This window comes from Equus asinus, chromosome 1 (genome assembly GCF_041296235.1).
Source record: "Equus asinus isolate D_3611 breed Donkey chromosome 1, EquAss-T2T_v2, whole genome shotgun sequence".
NCBI classification, from domain to species: domain Eukaryota; kingdom Metazoa; phylum Chordata; class Mammalia; order Perissodactyla; family Equidae; genus Equus; species Equus asinus.
In genome coordinates, this window is record NC_091790.1 from 189469020 (window position 1) to 189487890 (window position 18871).

General features: G+C 34.8%; 1 protein-coding gene across 10 annotated transcripts in view; it reads right to left on the reverse strand.

Moving 5' to 3' along the window:
* CNOT4 (CCR4-NOT transcription complex subunit 4) overlaps nucleotides 1-18871 on the reverse strand; it is a 136094-nt gene that overhangs the window by 60754 nt on the left and 56469 nt on the right. For all 10 annotated transcript variants that reach the window (XM_014839363.3, XM_014839358.3, XM_014839362.3 and 7 more), the window contains 2 exons: nucleotides 17252-17517; nucleotides 5431-5628 (listed from right to left, as the gene is read on the reverse strand). In XM_014839363.3, the coding sequence (XP_014694849.1) occupies nucleotides 5431-5628; nucleotides 17252-17425 (372 nt within the window). In that variant the 5' untranslated portion in view covers nucleotides 17426-17517. The remainder of the gene's footprint in view (nucleotides 1-5430; nucleotides 5629-17251; nucleotides 17518-18871) is intronic.

Below are 18871 nucleotides of genomic sequence, written 5' to 3' on the forward strand. Positions count from 1 at the left end.
TCTTTTTGTATCAGTACCATGCTGTTTTGATTACTATAGCTTTGTAGTATATTTTGAAGTCAGGGATTGTAAAGCCTCCAGCTTTGTTCTTTTTTCTCAGGATAACTTTAGGTATTTGAGGTCTTTTGTTTCCCCATATCAATTTCAGGATGCTTTGTTCTTTCTCCATGAAGAATGACATTGGGATTCTGATTGGGACTGCACTGAATCTATAGATTGCTTTAGACAGTATGGACATTTTCACTATATTTATTCTTCCAATCCATGTGCATAGGATATCTTTCCATTTCTTTATGCCATCATTGATTTCTTTCAATAATGTCTTATAGTTTTCATTGTATAGGTCTTTCACCTCCTTGGTTAAATTTATTCCTAGATATATTTTATTCATTTTCTTGTGATTGTAAATGAGATTGTATTCTTGAGTTCTCGTTCTGTTAGTTCATTATTGGAGTATGTAAATGCCACTGATTTTTGAAGTTGACTTTGTACCCTGCAAATCTGCTGTAGTTGTTAATTTCTAATAGTTTTCTGACACATTCTTTAGGGTTTTCTATATTTACAATCATGTCGTCTGCAAACAGTGAAAGTCTTACTTCTTCCTTTCCAATTTGGATTCCTTTTACTTCTTTTTCTTGCCTAATTGCTCTGGCCAAAATCTCCAGTATTTGAGAGTGGGCATGCTTGTCTTGTAACTGTTCTCAGAGAGATGGCTTTTTGTTTTTCCCCATTGAGTATGATGTTGGCTGTGAGTGTGTCATATTTGGCCATTAGTATGTTGAGGTGCTTTCCTTTTATACGTATTTTATTCAGAGTTTTTATCATAAATGGATGTTAGATCTTGTCAAATGCCTTCTCAGCATCTATTGAGACAATCATGTAGTTTTTATTCCTCATTTTATTAAGATGGTGTATCACACTGATTTGCAGATGTTGAACTATCCCTGCATCCCTAGTATAAATGCCACTTGATCATGGTGTATGATCTTTTTAATATATTGCTGTATTCGGTTTGCTGATATTTTGTTGAGGATCTATGTTCATCAGCAATACTGGCCTGTAATATTCCTTCTTTGTGTTGTCCTTCTCTGGCTTTGGGATTATGGTGATGTTGGCCTCATAAAAGGTGTTAGGAAATGTTCCATCTTCTTCAACTATTTGGAATAGTTTGAGAAGGATAGGTATTAAATCTTCTTTGAAGTTTTTTTGTGGGTTTTTCAGGGGTTTTTTTTAAGATGTTATTTTTCCTTTTTCGCCCCAAAGCCCCCGGTACATAGCTTGTATTTTTAGTTGTGGGTCCTTCTAGTTGTGGCATGTTGGATGCTGCCTCAGCATGGCTTGATGAGTGGTGCCATGTCCACACCTAGGATTCGAACTGACGAAATCCTCGGCCACCGAAGCGGAGTGCGTGAACTTAACCACTCAGCCACAGTGCCAGTGCCATCTCCTCTTTCATTTCTAATTTTATTTGTTTGAGTCTTCTATTTTTTTTCTTAGTCTGGCTAAGGATTTGTCAATTTTATTTATCTTCTCAAAGAAGCAGTTCTTTGTTTCTTTGGTCCTTTCTACTGTTGTTTGTTTATTTGTTTAAATTTCATTTATTTATGCTCTAATTTTTATTATTTCCCTCCTTCTGCTGACTTTGGGCTTTGTTCTTCTTTTTCTAATTCTGTTAGGTGTAGTTTAAGATTGCTTATTTGAGATTTTTCTCATTTGCTAAGGAAGGCCTGTATTGCTGTGAATTTCCTACTTAACACTGCTTTTGCTGCATCCCATGTGAGTTGGTATGGTGTATTTCCATTTTCATTTGTCTCCAGATATTTTTTGATTTCTCATTTAACTGCTTCAATGATCCACTGGTCGTTCAGTAGCATGTTTAGTCGCCACATATTTACTTTCCCAGCTTTTTTCCTTGTAGCTGATTTCTAGTTTCATAGCATTGTGGTCAGAAAAGATGCTTGATATGATTTCAATATTCTTAAATTTATTGAGACTTGCCTTGTTTCCCAACATATGATCTATCTTTGAGAATGTTCCATGTGCTCTTGAGAAGAATGTGTATTCTGTAGTTTTTGGATGGAGTGTTCTATATGTATCTATTAAGTCCATCTGGTCTAGTCCAAAGCTATTCTTTACTGACCCACTGAAGAGAAACCAGGACTCACTAAGTTCGGTACTATCTACTACATTCTAATATCTGCACCAATAACCTATGAGAACTTATCTTCACAGTATTCTTAAACACAAATCAGCTCAAACAGCCTAACGGCATTTTCATTAATAGATGATCCTTATAAGAAAATAATTCTCAAAACAATGATCAAAATTATTTTTTGTAAAGACAGAGATAGAAACTCGAGGACAGACATTAAGTAGAGAGAGTCATTACAAATCTATTACAGATAATACTTGATATATTAAAGCATTATCTATAAGCTATAAATTCCAAATATGGTAACAGAATGTTCCTCAACCTTCAAAGCCTTATGATTATCACTATTCTGTGTGTATGCATATATGTATTTATACACACACATACACATGCACATGCAGTTTTCTTATGCTTATCAATTTTATCATTTTCATTTACAATTTTACCAATTTTACTATTTCTCAACTGTCTCCTGGTTTTTTCCCTCTCTTTTCCTGGTTAATAACTTATGTGAGGTGATGGATGGAACAAGCTTTTTTGTGTACCTGTCAAATGTATGCAAAGTATTCTTTCAAAACAATCTTATTTGATAATACTCTCATACACAACTTAGCTAATATGTTCTGCATCTGACAGAATCAAAGCTTTGTGAAACAGTCTGTGGCAGGGGTGTCATTAATTCTTAGAAGTTTTCAACTTAACTAATATAAAGTAATTACTTTTACCATATTTTATTTTAGGTTCTTATAAGTATAGGGTTGTTACGTTGTCTACAGCTAATTTTAATGAATTAGAAGGTGAGGTGATTACACTAGTTTTCAATCATTTTTTCCACCCAAATCTCCTGAGGGATTTGATAGTTACAGCGGCGAAGGCAATGACCCTTGGGTTTTTCACAGCAGTCTCAGGAATGAGAGGTGGTAGAAAGACCATATTTTGAAAAGTTTTCTGGTCAGTGGAGTGTGGAACTGCATTCAGTATTCCAGCTGGATGCACACCAACTCAGCAAAAGACCTCACAGCCAAAACAGCTGCTTCAAAAGGTTCAGGCTGATCACAGGTTGTGCTACATCAGCATCTCATATCACATCTGAGTTTAAGGCAGTAGTTCTTAATGAAGGTAGCATTCAAAAGGGCATTTTGGAAATTTGTGGGAGTTTTTACTAGGGGAGGATGTCAAAGTGACTGGGAGACACTGTGTGTGTCAGTGGATGGGAGCCAGGGCTAGCTTACAATACTCAGACTAGCACTGCACAACAAAGAATTGTCCTGCACAACTTTTGAATGTTCTACGAGACATTCATGTAGCTGAGAAGCTTGTTTATAATTAAGCGAACCTAGAAACAAATTCCGTATTATATATAAATATAAAGAAGTTTCCCACAGTTTTGACATACACTGAATTTACAGGAAGGGAAGACTACAAGTACTTTGTTTGAAATTTTACTAAGAGTTGTTTCAGAAAAATCATACCATTAGCATTCCACAGTACCTGAGTTGCCAATACACACACCTGTAACAATCTGCATTTGTAGTTGCCACATTCACAGTGATTCTACAGATGCAAGTATCTTACTATTTTATTACGTACTGAAAAATAGTACTTCACAAACTTAAATACACATACAAATCATTTAAGGACCTAGTTAAAATGCATATCTGGATCCAGTAGCTCTGAGGCAAGGCCTAAGAGTCTGCATAATAAGCTCCCAGGTGATACTAATGCTACTGGCCCAGAGGCCACACCCTAAGTATCAAGGTTCTAGAGTGTAGTACCTAAGTATTCACATGTAGAAATAGTCTTTTATAATTACTTTCATTTCTCCTTTATATATTTTTTCAAATTATGTATGTAGACAGACTATATTATCAAGAAGTTATTTCATGAAAGTCAAAGGGTATTATAAAATATTAGTTTAAAATAAAGTGGGTACTGGGTCTGATAAGGTTGAAGACCACTGGCTTCTAGAAATAGTTTCTGGCCAATATTTGGGTATAACATCTTCATAACAACAAAAGACTTGTATATAATTACACTGACATGTCACACTGCAGCCAGAATGGTATTTTCAAAGCACAAATCTAGCCTTGTCACTCTGTTCTTGAAAACAGTCAACAGCTTCCTATTGCCTTTAGGATAAGGTGAAAACTCCTTAGCCTGGTTAGAAAGCCCTTCATAATCTGTTACCACTTACCTCGCCAGCCTCATCTCTCACCACTGCACTCTCATCTTCCAGCCAAAGAAATTACTTGCAGACCAAGCTCTTTCTCATCCAGAAGCATTTGTATAGTTCCTGTGCCAGAAGCACCTTACCCCAAAGATAGCAGAGGAGTACGTACGTTCCACCTCACGGTCAGGTGCTATCTCTATGCCTCCACAGCACACAGCACTTCTCATAGTATACTGTTATTTTTGTAAATAAGCAGTGACTAACTTTTTATTGATATATGCTTAGTGTCTCACATAGTGCCTGGCACACTGTAGGTACTCAATAAATGCTTATTGAAAAATTAAACTGTCTTAGTACTGAACAAAGAGAATTACACAGATATAGAACACTGGTGGGCCTCAATGTATTAGCAAGTGGCCTATGGCTAATAAGAAATGGCCAGCCCCGGCAAAGGAAATTAAAATAATTTAAACTTTCTATATTAAGTTGAACATTCCAGATTCAGCCTAAACATAACAGTCGACTAGCGACATAGCATTCCAGTGAATAAAGAAAGTAAAGAGTATAGAGAGTAGGCAGAGCACCCCGCACATCACCACATTAGCTGTATATTCAATGTCATATATTTACTTCACAGTGAGTCAGCTTTAGTACCTACACAGACTATAAAAGGCCACGTGACAGGATTATAAATGCCCAATGGCATGCCTAATGTGTAAAATGTCTTACATATTCTTTGGGAACATAGTCAACTATTCATGGACACCACAGACACAATGGAAAATTTCGTAAGCAGATGGAACAATGAATGGATAAATGGATAGATGGATGAACGACAGACCAAACATCAGTGTAAAACAGACTGGACAAGGAGCTTTAAGAACAGGGGCGTTTCTAGTCCTGGCCCTGCTATGAAATAGCTGTGAGATCCCGGGCAAGTCACTGGTTTCTTAGCAATTCTTAAAAAATCATTTCCCATTTTTTCCTAAGTTTTAATATTTTCAGAGGAATCCTGCAGTTAGGCAGGGTCAGCTGTTATTTCACAATAAGATAAGCAAAAAGAAAAAATGTCAAGTCAACTTGAGAAAGAAAATAGAAGAGGACTTACCTCTGGGTCTGCTAGGCGCTGAGACAGACCTACAACAAAGACGAGGTTTTTCTGTACAACCCGTACACTAGCCAAATGTTTGCGATTTTCTGATATTTTCTGTTTTCTCTCATTTTGTTTCTGTTTTTTCTCATTCTTTATCCTTTGCAGTTCTTCCTGGGAGAGTGGTTTATAAACTGCTGGGTCTTCTGGATATGGCTTTAAGCATAAAGCAAACATAGAAATTAGCATTAAATAAACAGAAAAACTATATGAACAATTATCAAATTCCGGATGATGAGTATGCGGTGGTTACCTCTCCCTTTTTCTGAATCTTTTAATTGCTTAAAATATCTTTTACTTAGTAAAAGTTAAAGGTTAAATAAAATAGTTCTAAAATACTTCTTTTTTAGAGCTTAGCACAGACCACTTTTAGTGCTAAAACTTAAACCACAACCAAAGGTCCTAAAATCAAAACACCAATCTTCGTTCTTCCCTACAGCGCCTAGCCCATAGTTTATCAAAAAGTTACGTTTCTACGGTGATGTGTAAAAGGCAAAAAGTTTAAGTTCTCCTATCTAAATATGAATTTATGCATTACAATCAACAAATATTTAATAAAAACCTATGTGATACAAGATTAATGAATTACTTGTTCTTTAATACATTCCTAGTCTAAGAGGGACACAGACGGACAAATAAACAACAATACAGATACTCTGGCTCAGGAGTTTGAATTTCGTTTCAACACTTATAGGCAAGTTAATTAAACTCTATGCCTCAGTATCCTCATAAGTAAACTGAAAATAATCTTGAAGGCTTGTGTAAAGATAAAACAACACTCATAAAGCAATTATTATTGTGACTGGCACACAGTAATCCCTCAATAAATACTAGCAATTACACTGTTGTAACTTTTTCCTTTCTTGTCATTACAATATTGTTTTTATTCCTACCGCTAATGCCAAGGCTACTAAATAAAAGCTGTGGACTCACACCACCTGGCTTTGAATCTTGGCTCACTCTTTACTATCTGAGAGACCTTGGCTAAGTTATGTGACTTGTCTCTCTCAGTCTTCTCTTCCATAAAATGAGAATCCCAGTACCTTATTCAGAAGGTTTCTGTGAGAGTTTAAAAAGATAATATACTTATAAAGTGACTAAAACTGTGTCCTACACATAAGCATTCAATAAGTCAGTTGTTATTACTATTAATAAAAATAGTTAATAAATGGAAGGTGGGACACATTAAATATATCTAAAACTGGATATGAAGAGATTCCGCAAGTGGGAACCACAATGGGTTGGGAAATTGTGCCTATCAGAACACAAGAGTGGGGACCAACAGAAATAATGCCATTAAAAAAAAAAAGTGGGAACAACGAAGAGTGAAGGGAGTATCCAAAAACCTGAATCCTTGCTATGCCTTTAATATAAAGTTATTTTCATCTTTTCATATGTAAGTAAAAAACAAAAACCTTCAAATTTGTGAACATACTCAGATTAATGCTGAAGGTAATTAAAGAAGTGAGATTTCCCTTTATGTTCCTCAACTTCTACTAACAATATCATAACATCTCCAAAAACCCTATTCTTAAATATTCAGGCATAACTCTTAGTGCTTCTGCAGGATGTAAGCACCCATACCATTCAATTCCCACATTAAAAACTCTAAATCTTCTAGCTAATTAATCCTATTTGGCATACTCCAATTTACTTGTGAGTAGGAGGCATACAGAACAGCTGACTCAGTGATTTTGCATAACCCTGAGGACTTTCTCAGGATCAAATATAAAGTTAGTATCACACATTTTAGAAGCTCAATAAAAATTTCCCAAATGAACACCAAACTACTCTCTAGAAGTGGAAATTTAGCAGTGCTAATTTTCTTTAAAAAATTCTTACTTCAAAATGTTTGTGTATCTTAATTTAACAAACCAAATGGTTAAAGATCTATTACACTAAGTTCATTCTTTAATCAATGATGTAACTTTCTCCATTAAAGTTTTCTCTCTCTCTCTCCTCCATTCATCTTTCTGTACCTATAGTATCTCTTTTCAAATCTAAACACAAATGGCAAATACACAAAATCTTATTAGCCTTAATTTGTCTAAAAGTTTCATAAAAAGTCAAAAAGCATGCATTCCATGACAGTTCCCCCTCCATATGCAACCCACCATAAATACCTACTCTACAAACCCAATGATGGAAAATTAATAAGCTGATACAACAAGATAAGGAAAGGAAGTAGACTAAAGACGAGAGATGAAAACACATAATTTGAATAACTGCAGAAAGAGCAAGTGACCCACAAAGCTAGAAACGGTAGTACTAAAAACGAATATAACGAAAAACACACCTGATCTACTTTCTGACTGAAACACATAATGTTAAACCTAATTTTCAAGGAATATAACATCAAATGAAAAATTACACGCAGAAAATTCTTCTTTAAAGACACTATTGTATGTTATATATCAAACTAACACTAAATAGAACACCTGTGGAGAAGTATTTTTAATGTGCATAAGTTGTCAAACTACTAATTAAGATCATTTATAGTCTCTATGTAATCACTTAAATTCTTTCATATATGTAGCTATATTTCCACTTTTATTCCTAACGGATCTACAAGTGTCTTCTCTTTATTATTTTCTGATCAGACTTGCCAACAGTTTGATTATTTTATTGGTCTTTTCAGAGAACCAGATCTAATTTTTATTGAAATACTACTTGTTTTCTACTTCACTAAATTCTGCTTAATCCTTGTCTTCCACTGTCACAATGTTTACTCTATTTCTCGTTTCTTAACCTGGAAATAAGTTCATTTATTTTTGTCTTCATTTTCTAATAAATGCATTTACTTTTCCTCTAGTTAAAGACAATGAAAAATACAATGTAAAACTTTTTTTTAACCAACCTCTTAAAAACAATAATGATCTGCAGCGGGGAAATCCCCAGTTGATTTTTGGATGAAAGTCAAAATCCAGAGAGATAAGTGAAAAGTCTTAGTAACAACAAGTGGAGAAAGAGAGAGAGACAGATGCGGAAAGAGGGACAAGCATTCAAAGCCCAAGGCCAACCCAATGTTAAGAGTCTTTGGGGGAGATCATTCCCATGTTAAGCCGAGACCCAGTTCATCCCAAAAGAGCTCTTTTAGTCTCAGGATCAGAACAAACTACACAGAGGTCAGAACAAGATAATAAAAAAGGAAAAGAGGGTAGAAGAAAGCCGTCCTAGAGAAGTTGTTGAAACCAACCCTAGGGAAGAATGCACCCTGGAGACCAAAAGACCTCTATGCTTGGTCAGACCAGAGACTGTTATGCTTGAGGAATTCCTAATGGCAATGTTTACAAGATCCAGCAGATTGATTTGGCTAATCAGCAAATCAGATTTGATTTGGCTAAACTAAAGCCTCTCTAAAGGAGGGCAAATGCACCTTGGGCCTTGGAGAACCCTACAAATAATTCAATTACAACAACCAAGAAGCTAGCATAGATAACCAAGCACATAAAGATACAAAACAACATGAACAACAAACCAGCAGAAACATCCCTCACAGACTTCAGCTACTGGAATTACTGGACACAGATTTTAAAACAATAATGCTTATCTATTTAAACAAATATATGACAAACAAAAACATCTGCAGGGTATAAAAATCTACTTAAAAACTAACACATCAAGCATGAAAAAAGAACAAACATGACTTCTAGAAATGGAAAGCACAAAGGCAAAATTTAAAAACACAGTGGACATATTTAGCAGCAGACTGGACCTAAAAAACAATTCAAACTCAAGAGGTTAGATGAGAAGAAATCATCCAGCAACTCACTAAGGAAAGAAAGAGAAAAACATAGAAAGGAGAATAAGAGATATGGAATACAGTGAAAAGATCTGAAAAATATTTAATTGGAGTCCCAAACAGGAGAGGAAAGAGAATTAACAGCAATATTGGAAGAGATAATAGCTTAATTTTTTCCAGAAGTAATGAAACTCACTAATCCACAAATTCAAGAAGCCTTACACACCCCAAGCAGGATAAATAAAAAGAAATACACAAGTGAGTTCTACTTTTTGGAACTGGTTAACATTTCCATTGTGGACTAACAGTTCATTTTTGTGCCCACTGTATTGTATTTTAAAATTTTGTACAAATTTCTTTGTAGAAAGTTGGAAGCACAAACACACACATGCTTGTTAACTGTATTATTCAAATTTTCCATTTCCTTTTTATTATCCACTTCATCTGTCCATTTCTAAAACATAGAAGTTAGAAATCTCTCTATTATGAATGTGGATGCAGTTTCTCCTGTTATTTATGTCAGCTCAATATACTTCAAAGCTCTGCTGTTAAGTAAATAAAGTTTCGTGAATTTAGGGACCTTTTATCAGTAAGAAAAATTATTCTTTGCCCTTTTAAAATGTGTTTGATCTTGAATTTGATTATGACTAGTATCAGTATTATTATACCTTCTTTCTTATGCTTTCCATTTGCCCACTCTTTTTTCCCATAGTTTCATTGATATTTTTCTGTATATGTTCCTCGTCAAACAGTTCTACAAGATTTACTAGGAAAAAGAGTAGTCTCCCATTTCTTTCCTCCTCCACACCACTCTCCTCTCCCTAGAAATAATCCTGTTGACTCTTTCAGATGATTCGTTTGTCATTTACTATCATACCATTAAATAACATGCTTGCATTGCTACTTCTTAATCTTTCAGTTTTAGATATTATCCCATTATACAAGTTGAAGATTCAGCTATCTTTCAGCCAGCCTAACCATACATCCCAAGTACACTTTCTAAGCTTCTACCCTAATTTTGGTTGGGTCAATATGCACAATTACATTATTATAAAGTTCAAATGTTATTTATACACTTCCACCTCCAGCCATGACAGAGTAGATGGTAACAGACTAGGCCTAACAGTATAAACCACTAGAAAACTAGACAAAATATATGAAATAACTGTTTTCAGACACCAAACAAGAGGCAGTGAACAGTAGATCTGTTCATTGAGAGAAATAAATAAGATAGACGAAAATCATGAGTGTCCCAGCTTTCTGCTCTTCTGGCACTGACTGGACACTTGCACTCGGTCCAACAGTCACACTGAGTGGAGAGGATGGTGACCAAAATTTGAAGAGGCTTAGGCAGCTAAAATTTATGGGGAAAATACCACAAAGAGGAAACTAGTCCAAAAAGAATTCCAGAAATCTACATAGAGGAATCCTATGGTATCTAGTTTCCATAGGCAGTTCTCTGATGAAGACACTCTGATGGAGTCCATGTCAACAACGAATTTGGAGAGGAAATAAAACAGAAGTAATACAAATCACATTAAAATTCTTTCAGAATACAGAGGATAGGAAACATTTTTTAACTCAGTTTAGGAAAACAGCATTACTTTGATACCAAATCTAAAAACAATATAAATGAAAGCCAGCGATATATACCCCTTACAATATAGACATAAAAATCATTCTGAAACTATCAGTAAATTGAAAATCAAAAGGATATCATAATCAAATGGGGTTTATCCTTGGAAGGGTAACACACAACAATCATCACAACAGAAGCAGGAAAGGCACTGACAAAATGCAACACCCACTCACGGTAAAAACTCTTGGTAAACAAGGAATAAAAGAAAACTTCTTCAATCTGATAAAGACCATCTATGAAAACCTTGCAGTCAGTGACGTAATAGTGAAATATTCAACATCTTCTCACTAAGATTGGGAACAAACAAGAATTCTATTTTTACCACATTTATCCAACATTCTACTAGAGGGCTTACCCAATGCAATAAGGCAAGAAAAATTTAAAAAGCACAAGGGTTGGGAAAACAGAAGTAAAACTGTCTTTATTTACAGAAGACACAATCATCTATACAGAAAATCCTAAGTAGTTTATTTAAAAAAAATTCAGTTGTTCTATAAAATAGCAATGAACAATCAGAAAATGGACTTTTAAAACCTGTATCATGTACCATAGCTCAAAAAACATAATTACAGATAAATATAACAAGACACACTGTACTATTCTGTAAACTTAAAACTACAGAACATTGTTTTAAAAATGTTTAAAAACTAGAAAAATAGAAAGACAAACCTTATTCATGAACTAAATGAATGAACATTTTTAAGATGTCATTTTTCCTCAAAGCAACCTGTTTTATTCAATGCAATCTCACACAAAATTTCAGTAGGCTTTTTGTACAAAATGACAAACTAATTAAAAAACTTACGTGGAAATGCTAAGGTCCTAGATACCCAAATAAATTCTAAAAAGAAGAACAAAGTTGAAAGATTTATTATACCAGATTTGAAGACTTAGAGTAATCAAGACAGTATGGTATTAGCCTAAGGATAGACCTAATTGTCAGTGTATGGAATACAGACTCTAGAAATAGACTTACACATTCATGGGCAACTGATTTTCAAGAAAGAGTACAAAACCATTCAAGAGTGAAGGGACAGTCTTTTCTACAAATGATGTTCTAACAATAAGATATACGTATGGGGAAAAAAATCAATCTCAATCTCTACCCATATCTGAGCCACCATAGCATAATATGATTACTTTTCCTTTTCTGTATAACTTTCTCTTTCCCCTAGAGTTAGTAACTGTGTTTTGTCTGATTAGATCTCTGTGTTTATTACTAACTCATCCATCAAATCTCCTCCAACTGTTGAAATGGCCTCACAAGACATTTCTCTTTAAAAACACCAAGTATTCTTTCAATTCTATCTTTTTGTAGAAATTTCCTTGGAGTTTTCTGATTTGGCACATTTCAGATTCGCTGTCCTCTTTATCTGGGGCACAGCTGTCATCTTTCCCCATCATCCCAGGAATTCCACTGCTCCTCTCCTGTGGTTGATCACCTGTTTCCTTTATCCCATGTATCCTTCTCTCTTCACCATTCCTTCATTTTAGTGCAACATATCCTCCAGTAGATTCCCAAGAGAGAATGCATGGAACGTAAAACATTTTTGAGGGCTTTCAGATCTGAAAATGTCTTTTTGTGTACCTTCACATTTAATTAACAGTTGAGCGGATAAGAAGTTTTAGGAAGAAAACAAACGTCCTTCAGAAGTGTTTTCTAGCTTCAAGCCTTGCTTTTGAGAAGTCTGAAATGATTCTGATTCCTGATCTTTTATGTGTGACTTACTTTTTTGTTTGCTCTTTGGAAGCTTGTAGAACTTCTTAGACTTTGGTATTCCGCCATTTAAAAATAAAAAAGTTTGTTCCTTGCACTTGATGGGCCTTTTTCATCTGGAAATATGTCCTCTGGTCCTGGGAATATTTTTCAATTATATTTTTGAAGACAATTTTCCTGCAGTATCACTGTGGTCTCTTTCTAGAACACTGTTTTGGTATCTGACCTCCTGGATTGATCCTCAAGTAAAGTTCTCTCTCTCACACAAATAGTCTCCCATTTGTCTTTTTGTGCTACTTCTTAAGAGATTTTCTCAATTTCATCTTCCAACTCTTTCCTTGAGTTATTTCTGCTATATTTCAATTTTCAGTGTTTACTGTTCACTGAATTTTTTTATACCATCCTTGTTTCACGGATGCAATATATTCTATTATTTCTGATATGAAAATAGTAATACTTATGTTGAAGTTTTCACTTCCTTGGCCAGTCTCTGGTTTCCATGTGAGTCAATGCTGTATGATGCTACATCAGTACACAAACTGTGTTTCCACATCTGCTGTTTCCACCAGTAATTTTCTCAGAAATGCCACACTAAAAGGACACACAAAGGCAGTCTAAGGAATGACCAGGTAGCCTGTGCCTATGTTCAGGGAAGCACTAAAGTCCTTTTGACCCCATAAGGTTCAGCAACTAGAACCAAAGAGAAACACTGAACTCTCTTGGTTTTTAAAAACTGCCTGTGTCTCTGCTTTTCAAAGCTATTAAAGCCTTTCTGCAAACAGGCAAGCTTCATCTTGTGGGCCAAAATCAGGAGCTTGCTTCAGCTAGCCCCCGACCTGAATCTCCAACTTTATGTACATCATCTCAATTTGCCACTTCACAGAGTGGCCTCTAGGTGCCCTCTCCCTGCAGGGGTGGACTATGAGTAAATGGTTGCTTCATGGTCCTCTCTAGGGCTTTAGCTTGTGGTTTTCCTCTGCATTAACACAACCACTGAGGTTGGTCTCCAGAGACGGATAGACTTGCTGGCCCCTAACGGAGAGAGGCAGCTTCATAACTCTGTGTGCTTGGTGTGCCCAACATACTCTCTGGCAGGGCTAAGCCACATCTCAACAGTCTAAAACCGTGTGGCCTGCACTGTCTGCCTTCCATGATCCACTTCAGCCATAAGAAAGGTACAAACAAGGTCTAGAAATCAAGAGATCAGGGAGAGGTTATGGTTATATTAAGTCAACAAGAAACTAAAAGAATTACTCCTGGTCTGACTAATTATAATTAACAAAAACAGCTGCAGCTAAAGATTAAAACTTGGAAACCCAAAAGGAGGTTGTCTCACTTCTTTAATCTGTATTTTTTTCTGTAAATATTAGAGAGTCTTGATACTCATCCTTAGACAATCTCTCATCTTTTCTACTGACTCTCTCTCTATCATGATTCCATCCAGTGTCATAATTTTATAAATAAGATTCTATATGCTAACTTCCAAATTTATATCTCCATCCCAGAACCAAACTTGAATATTCATCTGTCCATTCAATATCTCCATTTAGATCTCCAACAGGAATCTCAAACTTAACATGTCTAAAACTGAGTTCCTAATCTTCTCAAAAACCCCCTTCCTAGGACAGTCTTCCCCATTTCAGTTAATGGCCATTCTTTACTTCGAATAGCTCAGTCCAAAACCTTGCAGTCATCCTCAATTCTATGGTTGTAAAACAAAAAACTGGTGTTTTATTCTTGTTCCTTTGTAGTCTATCTATTTGTCTCTCATGACCTTTTATAACCTTGTCTTTATTCCAGATATTCAAAATTTCACAATTATATAAATAGATGTTGATATTTTCCAGTCATCTTGCTTCACACTCCCAGGGCCCTTCTAATCTAAGGACAACTGCTTTTCATCATGAGGCATTCTACTAGCTCTTTGATTATTTCTTCCCATCCATTCTTAATTCACTGCTTCAGTAACTTCTTTTAGCAGAGATTAAAACCAGTAGATCTACCTTTTATGTTGCTTAACTTTTCTTTCATGACTTTTTATTTTTTTGCACTATATCCCACAAAAAAAATACTCGGCACAATCTTCCAACTTATTAATTTGTTCTTGAACTATATTCATTCTGTTCTTCAGCCCATCTATAAGACTTCATTTTCAAGATCTCTAATTTGTTCTTTTTCAAAAAAATGTTCCTTCTATATGAATATGTCATTCTCTCTTAGCTCTTTGAGAGGTACCAATAACACTTTTAAAAGTTTCTTTCTGTTTGCAAACTTATGTTAGGTTCTTCTATTTAGTGATTTTTGTGCTTCTCTTTCATAATGATGGTTTTCCTGAAATGTGTGTTGATTCTTGGTTGTTGTACATCTTTACAAGTAAGAACTCTGTCAATCAATCTACAAATGTTATTTCTCTTTACTGCAGGATGCTCTTTTGTGATTGTAGAGAGGTCAAATTGCTGGACAAGGTATGTCAATAGCTCATCCTCTCAGCATAGGAGGTCCTCTTCCTCCAGGTTGTTTCCATCTACCGTTAACAGTCTGACCCAAATTCATAATCAGTGTTTCAGTTAGAGGGCATATGTCTCTGCTATATGGCATAAAAGTTGGGCTAGACCCATATGCTGCTCCAATACCATACTCAACCAACCATACTGATATTTTCCCTCGGATCTTGAAGCACTACTATTTCTTACCTTTTTTCAGCAGTCTTCTCCCATGTTTTAAGTTAATGCTTCCTTCTTGAAATTGACCCTAACGGCCTTCTGTTTTTCAGATTTGCCACACTTTCTGGTCCTCCAAGAAAGGCACCCTTCTATTGATAGCCAGCTTTGCTAAAGTTATTTTATCTTTAAAACTCTTCTATATTTTATCTCCACTTTCTAAGGATTTGAGGTGATTCTAGGAAACCCCTTAAATGTGAAATGAATTTCTTTGCCATTTCCCCAAATAACTGATTTTTCTCTAATGACAATTTATCAATTGGTCTTTTTATTAACAGTCTACTTCATAATACTCCAAAGGAAAAATAAAAAAGAGAAAAGAGAGATAAACTTCATGAAGTCAATCAAATTCAAAGCCTCAGAGTCTTGGGTTATCCTGAAAGTCATCACTTTCAATAAAACAGTTTAATACAATTGTCTTCTTATGGAATGATCGGGAATCAATTTTTTGAATATGTGTTTAAAATCTGTTAACACGAATTTATTATAGATTTTGAACAAAGCTAATGTTAAGGTTTTCATTTACTTTTCCATTCACATTCTTAACAGATAGTAACTATATAAAAAGATACATATTACATATAAATATATACTATAAATATCTATTATATATGCTTACATATACTACATATATATAAACTATATTAATTAACAGTTAAGTAGATCTAACCTTTTTTCATTCATGTAATATATATTACATGCCCACTACATTAAAAAAAAAAATAACTGGACAATGCATTGCCTTCTGAGATATAATTCCTCTGGTAAGGAAATTGAGAGAGAAAAATTTTTTAAATAATCCAGGTATCTAAAACACATTTCTGTTTTCTCAAAATTTGGCAGTAATAAACATAAGAGCTCTTTAAAATAAACAGAGAAAAAAGTTTAAATCACACAAAAAACAGACATTAAAGAGAAGGCAAAAAATAGATATCTGTATTAAGCGCAAAAGTCACAAATAAGTCCTTCAAAGTAGAAATGCAACAATCCTACTCACCCTAATGTTTTACTCACTACACTGAAACTGTTGTGCCTGCTTATTGAAACAACACACAGAAAATATTAAAAATCATAGATTTTTTTTAGAGTTAGAAGTGACTCAAAAGACTTATATTTGAATCCCATACCTACTACCCACTTGTTGATGCCCCTGGATAAGTTAGTTAAAAAGCCCAGTTTCCTTAAGTGCACAATGGGGATAGCATTAGCATTATCGTCTCAGAATCATAGAAAGGACTCAACAAATGACTAACTATTACCTTATGAATCAGGATTTCTCTGTCATTTTAACCCACGACCTCTTTTAGTAAACATCAAAACTTCTCTCCTATTTTGTACCAGAAAATTAAAGTGCATTTCCCCCAGATGTAATATTGAATGTTTTTTTCCAACTTCACACCATCTTATCTAAATCCATTGCCTCTCTACTCCTAATCCTTTTAAATGGCCAGTACTGGGGCCAGCCCTGTGGCCAAGTGGTTAAGTTCACAGGCTCCGCTTCAGCGGCCCAGGGTTTCACCAGATCGGATCCTGGGCATGGACATGGCACCGCTCATCAAGCCACGCTGAGGTGGCATCCCACATGCCACAACCAGAAGGACCCACAACTGAAAATACACAACTATGTACTGGGGGGCTTTGGGGAGAAAAAGGAAAAATAAGTAAATAAATAAAATTAAAAAAATAAATGGCCAGACCACTGATCTTGTTAATGTCCTCAAATAAGAAAACTAAAGGCCAAGCAGAGAGAGGCTACGTGACTTTATCAAGATCATAAACTGAGTTAACAACAAAGTGAAGATTTGAATCCAACTCCCAGGGCAGTGTTCTTTGACTTCATTATATTTTAAAAATATAATGCTATATATAATGTCACTTGAAGTTTGTAGATTCTTTTAAATCTACTTACTCATATGCATGGGGGGAAAAAACTATACACAAGGTTATTTTGAAGTATTTACCTTTCTACATGCAGGACAAAGCCCATTTTCATCAGTGCGAATTCGATGCCAACAAAATCGGCAAATCTGGTAGCCACAGGTACAAGGGAAAAAGTTGATATCATCTATCTCCAACGGCTCCATGCAAAGAGGACATTCCACAGGGTCTTCCTTCGCATCAGGACTGCGAGACATCTTTACGTTTATTGAACAGCAGCAAAAGTTTATAATAATTTAAGGGAGAAGGAAGTTCAGCACTGAACACTAAAATGTAGAACTTCAAAGACCTGCATGAGAAGAAACAAAATATACTGTTCACTAATGGAAATAATGGCATTTAAAACAATTACGAATCATCAAAAAATTTAAAAAATATTAATCAGACCAATTTTTGCTATCACCTCAGAAAAGATTTCAGAATGGAATTCTGAACATTTTTGCATGTCAATATAAAAAGCCTGGCATTATTAATTTTTTAGATTCAATAGAAAGTTCAAAGAACTTCCTTTTTTCTAGATAAAACATTTAGTAGTAACTAAACATTACATCATAGCACATTTTAGGGGAATAAATAATAAACAGAGAAGCATCTTCAGCCTTAAAGCTGAAGTAATTTAAATAATTTAATATTGTAATTTAAATAATTGTAATTGTTTAAATCAGTAATTTAAATAATTTGATACTGGTATAAAAACAGGCTAAAGATTAAAGAAACTAAATAAAGAATCCAGAAACAGAACCATGAATTTGTGAGATTTTAATATTTGGTAAAGGTAACATTACAAATCAATATGGCAAGGATGAACCAATTTATAAATGGTAATAGGATACTGTTCTATCCACTTTAAGAACAGTATATATCTATCTCATACTGCAATCAAAATAAACCCCAAATGATCTGTCTGAAGAGCTATACATTGAAATAAACTACTAAAGTGTTAGAAGAAAAAAATAGAATTTTTTAAAATCTTGTAAAAAGAGAAATTCAGAAGCCATGAAAGAAAGATAAGATCGACTTGGCAACATGGAAAGAAGAAATTCTAAACAAAATTAAAGGTAGGTAACAGAGTAAAGGATATATCACTACATATAATGAAGAATTGGTCTCCAGAATATATAAAGAAATCTTACAAAGCAATTTTAAAAAGTCAAAAGAAAAAATGAGAACAGAATATGAGTAGTTCACAGAAGAATTACAAATGATTACAACATAAGAAAAGATGATCAACTCCTTTAGTTAGTAAACAGTCAGATAGCATTTTTCCCCATTAGTCTGTCAAGGAAGTTAGTCTCTCCATAAAGTAGAGATTATCACTGATCTAAGTTCCTCTTCACAAAGAGGAAATGGGAGCACAAAGAGTACCTTGCCTTAAATTGCAGAGTTATTAAGTGCTGCAGTCTGGATTCATTCCAGAAAGTCTGAGGCCCAGAATCTGTGCTATTCCTTTATGCCACCTAAGAATCTATCCTTCACAAATACTCACACATGGGCACCAAGTACTTTGCTATATGTTTTGCAGCATTTTTCATTGCAAAACTGCAAACAACATAACAGTCCATCAGCTGGGAAATCATTGAGTAAATAATGGTATAGCCATAAGGTAGATGGTGTGTTCAATCAGAAGACGTCTACTATATAGT